This window comes from Nannospalax galili, unplaced genomic scaffold (assembly GCF_000622305.1).
Source record: "Nannospalax galili isolate Female #2095 unplaced genomic scaffold, S.galili_v1.0 scaffold929, whole genome shotgun sequence".
In the NCBI taxonomy this organism is placed as follows: Eukaryota; Metazoa; Chordata; class Mammalia; order Rodentia; family Spalacidae; genus Nannospalax; species Nannospalax galili.
Window position 1 is genome coordinate 1,395,829 of NW_008359591.1, and position 4,521 is coordinate 1,400,349.

The 4,521-nt window shown below is 34.3% G+C and overlaps 1 protein-coding gene across 1 annotated transcript; it reads left to right on the forward strand.

Annotated features, from left to right (window-relative positions):
• Positions 1-3,260: 3,260 nt before the first annotated feature.
• Positions 3,261-4,187, forward strand: LOC103725986 (olfactory receptor 5AC1-like). Its single transcript, XM_008823368.2, has one exon. It carries the CDS (start codon positions 3,270-3,272, stop codon positions 4,185-4,187), a length of 918 nt encoding a protein of 305 aa, XP_008821590.1. The 5' UTR covers positions 3,261-3,269.
• Positions 4,188-4,521: the final 334 nt, after the last annotated feature.

The window sequence follows — 4,521 nt, forward strand, 5'->3', positions numbered from 1 at the left end:
CTGGAGCCTGTTCAGCCTGTCAGTCCCTTAAGGAAGATCACACTCATTTATCCAGCAGTGATGAAATTCATGAATCAATGCAAATATTTTTAAAGAAATGTTACCTGTATTTACCAGTGATTTAGTGAGATTGAAGGTATTTTTCATATATTTTCATTGTATCAAATATTTTTCATATATTTTATTAGAATCACATTAAATTTGTTTGTATACTAGAAATGGTTACAGCAATATCAGCAATATCTTAAAGTTCAATAAAAATTATTCTCGGTGGGAGAAGGGTGTGAAGCAGTCTATTATCCCATGCTCACAACTGAATTCTCAGAATATTGGTTTAAAGTAGCAAATACTATGATAACATCATAGTTTTCAGAAAGATGAACAATACAGATATTTATATGATACACATGGTTTCATTAAAATATTTTTCCTATGAATTGCAATATGTATGTTCACAGTCAAATTTATATGGAAAGTAAGTTACAACATCTAAAAAAATCTCAGTGGAGTAAATATTTTCATGTTAAGTGCAATTGACTTCTAATTCTCTGGTTTTCGAAAGAAAGAAGACATATAAGACCAGCTGTACTAGAATTATTAGTATTAATTTGCTGATTAGTGAGGAATGCCCAGCAGATTGGCTTTATCCTACAGGGAGTTTTTGGTAGCATTGAAGGAGCATTGAGGGAAGAAATAAATATCATTCCCCCAAAACAGCTATTCCTAGGAAAAATTGACTTGGGAAGAGTTGTCACTGACACACGTTTCATAGGATTTGGGTGAGAAAACCATATTTTATTTCACTGTCATTTTAAAGGTAAATAATCTCACGATCCAGAGCTTCTCATAAAGTGTTAACATGTGTGGAGAGAACTTTTTAGGGGAATTATCTAATAAATGGGATATAAGTCACTTCTGATTGGAAAGCGAAATCAAATGCTTTGTCCACTTTCTCTAGATTCCTGTGGAAGGACAACTATGCAGTAGTGGACAAAGAACTGAACTTGTCCATGTCGTTAAGCTCTGTTCTATAGTTCTTATTAATAACAATGAAGAATTATAGTTTGTAGACAATTGGGGGAATTCATCTTGGAAAACCCAACACATTGTGGTGAAACCTTTAAATAAGCTTCAAAAACTTGTTAATGTATAGTAGTAATTCAGAGATGGTGAGACTCACATTGAGAAAATTTTTGTTACATGTTGATCGTTAAGATAATGTAATAAAACCAAGCTGCTAAATATTTAATTAGTTTTTCTGAATTTTACTTTGTGAATAAGCATCCAAGAGAATTTCAAATACCTGATGGCCGTAGAGCAGTGAGACTTCCTTCTCAGGCAGTCTATCTCGGCTTCTTCACCTGGTCCCTGGTTTCATAGTATTCCTGGAAACATGAAGAAAGGAAGAAATCACCACATCTGTCACATTTGTTTCTCAGTAAATTTTTGGCAAATGAAAAATAAGCATAATCTTGGGGCTGGAGAGATGGATCAGTGGTTAATAACACTGGTATTCTTGCAGAAGATCTGGGTTTGAATCCCAGCACCCACATGGCAGCTAACAACTCTCCATAACTCCAGATCCAGGGGGTCCAATGGCCTTTTCTGTTCTCCAAAGGCATTGCACAACATGGATGCACTTACTTACATGTAGGCAATACACTATACACATTAAAAATAATACATAAAATATTTTTAAAAGCATAATTTTATATTTTAAGACCTAACAGTTGAAGAATTAATAATTGTTTCAAATATATTAGCTTCTCTGTTAATATATTTATTTGCCTGATAAAACTTCAAACAGATTTTTATTCTCTAATTCCCAGTAAAGACTGATCAGAACATATTACACAGGATAATTTCTTTAAGTGAAACCAAAAAATCCGAGACACCTTTTTATATAATATACAAGTTATTCTCCATCCTCAATGATTTTTTCCACAGTCTCTGCTTTCCTGTAATTACCTATTTTTCTTAATAATGCCTATTTATTTGTAAGAATTACTTTCAGAGCCAGGTGTTGTGGTGCAGGCCTTTAATCCCAGCACTTGAGAGGCAGAGGCAGGCATATCTTTGTGAGATTGATACTAGCTTGGTCTACATAGCAAGCTCAATGCTACTAGGGGCTACAGTTTCTGTTCTATATAAAAATATAAAAGTTATCTATGGGATTAAAGAAGAAATGGTATAATTTGGGAGTCAAAAGGAATTAGAAGGGGAAAGAAAAATGAGAGATTCTTGTGGGGTATGAGTGTGTTAAAAAATACATTACACACTAGAATAAAAATAATTTTATCTAAACCATCCTTTTGCACCATAAATAGATTCTTAGTAAAATATATGAAAAAATTCATGGGAATTTGAAAAATAAATCATTCAAATTGAGTTAGTTTTTCTTTAACACATTGTAGTATAAAATGTATTATGTTTTTGTCATTCAAATTCTATATGCAATATATCTGTCACGTATGTGTGCATCATTTACAGTAACTGTAAGGCTAAGTAAGTTGGTATCTATTGCTTCCTCATTTACTGTTCAGGTCACTGGATGTTAAAAAAATTACATATCAACATTGTGTAGAAAAATACTTCCTATTTCTGGTATACTTTAAAAAACAGAAAATACCTTTCATATCTGTTTATTAAGAAACATTTCAGTCTCTGAGCTTTGGACTGGGAAAATGAATAGCAAAACCCAATCTTATCTGAAGAAATATTTTCAACTGATTGTTGTAAGGTGAAGAAAAGCTGATCTTCCTAAAATGAGGAACTCTAGATACACTGACTAGACCTCAGTGGATGGACTTGTACTGGGGAAAGCCTGAGACATTGACAGTACAGGGAAACTTAAAAGGGATGGCAGTGTATATGGGCTCCAGTGAGGGTGATATGGGAGGGTGCCAGTGGGGACAGAGTATAAAGATGATCAAAATTGTTTGAGATATTCTGTATAAAATAAACAAAAATTCAGTAAAAATAAATTTTAAAAAAGAAACATTTCAGGTTGGTATGGTGACACATACCTTTAATCCCAGCAATTGAGAGTCAGAAGCAAGTAGATTTCTGTGAGGTCAAGACCAGCCTAATCTACATGGTGTGTTTCAGGCCTTCTGGGGCTACAGGGAAACCCTGTCTCAACTCTCCATGCCCAATAAAAGCAAAAAGGAAGCGTTTCAAACACGGAAACAATCTGATTCAATACACAATGAGTCTTGATCACATTTTCATCTTTCCTCTTTTTACAGTGAGCAATTTCAAGGAATGTGATGGAGGAAAACAAGACCCAGGTCACTGAATTTGTTCTCAAAGGAATAACAGATCGTCCAGATCTGCAAATCCCTCTGTTCCTGGTTTTCTTTTTGATTTATGTCACCACCATGGTGGGAAATCTTGGATTAATTTTTTTCATCTGGAAGGACCCCCATCTTCACACCCCCATGTATCTTTTCCTTGGAAATTTAGCTTTTGCTGATGCCTGCACTTCATCTTCAGTTACTCCAAAGATGCTCATGAAATTTTTAAATAAGAATGACCTGATATCACTGGGTGAGTGTTTTTCCCAGTTTTATTTTTTTTGTTCCAGTGCAACCACGGAATGTTTCCTGCTGGTAGTGATGGCCTATGACCGCTATGTGGCCATATGCAAACCTTTGCTCTATCTAGTGGTGATGTCCAACAGACTGTGCACTCAGTTCATAAGTGTGTCATATATAATTGGATTTCTACATGGATTAATTCATGTAGGATTATTATTTCGATTAACTTTTTGTAGGTCTAATATAATTGATCATTTCTACTGTGAAATTTTGCCACTATATACAATTTCTTGTACTGATCCATCAATTAACACATTGGTGGCTTTTATTTTTGCTACTTTTATACAAGTTAGCACTTTTATGAGTATCATAGTCTCTTATGCCTTTGTCCTCTTTGCTGTTCTGAAAACAAAGTCTGGGAAGGGCAGAAGCAAAGCCTTCTCCACCTGCAGTGCCCATCTATTGTCTGTATCTTTGTTCTATGGCACCCTCTTCTTCATATATGTGCTCTCTGGATCTGGCACAGACATGCATCAGGGCAAAATGTATTCACTGTTCTATACAATTATAATTCCTCTGCTAAACCCCTTTATTTATAGCCTGAAAAACAAAGAAGTTTTAAGTGCCCTGAGAAAACTCATGAGATAATAATTGTTTTCATAAAAGTGCTCTCTGGACCTGGCACAGACATGTATCAGGGCAAAATGTATTCACTGTTCTACACAATTGTAATTCCTCTGTTAAACCCCTTTATTTATAGCCTAAGAAACAAAGAAGTTTTAGGTGCCCTGAGAAAATTCATAAGATGATAACTGTTTTCATAAAACTTGAAGGTTGTTTCTACTGTCTCCTTTTCTCTTTGCAAATGTATCATAATATTTGGCCTTGCATTTTTGTACATAATAGAAATTCTTATATATTGCTAAATAAAGCAACAAAAATGTAAACTATGAATCCTTATCTGAGTACTGTTATTATTATA

Coding starts and splice junctions, on each gene's coding strand:
- LOC103725986 (XM_008823368.2), top strand. CDS start 3,270: ATGGAGGAAAACAAGACCCAGGTCACTGAATTTGTTCTCAAAGGAATA.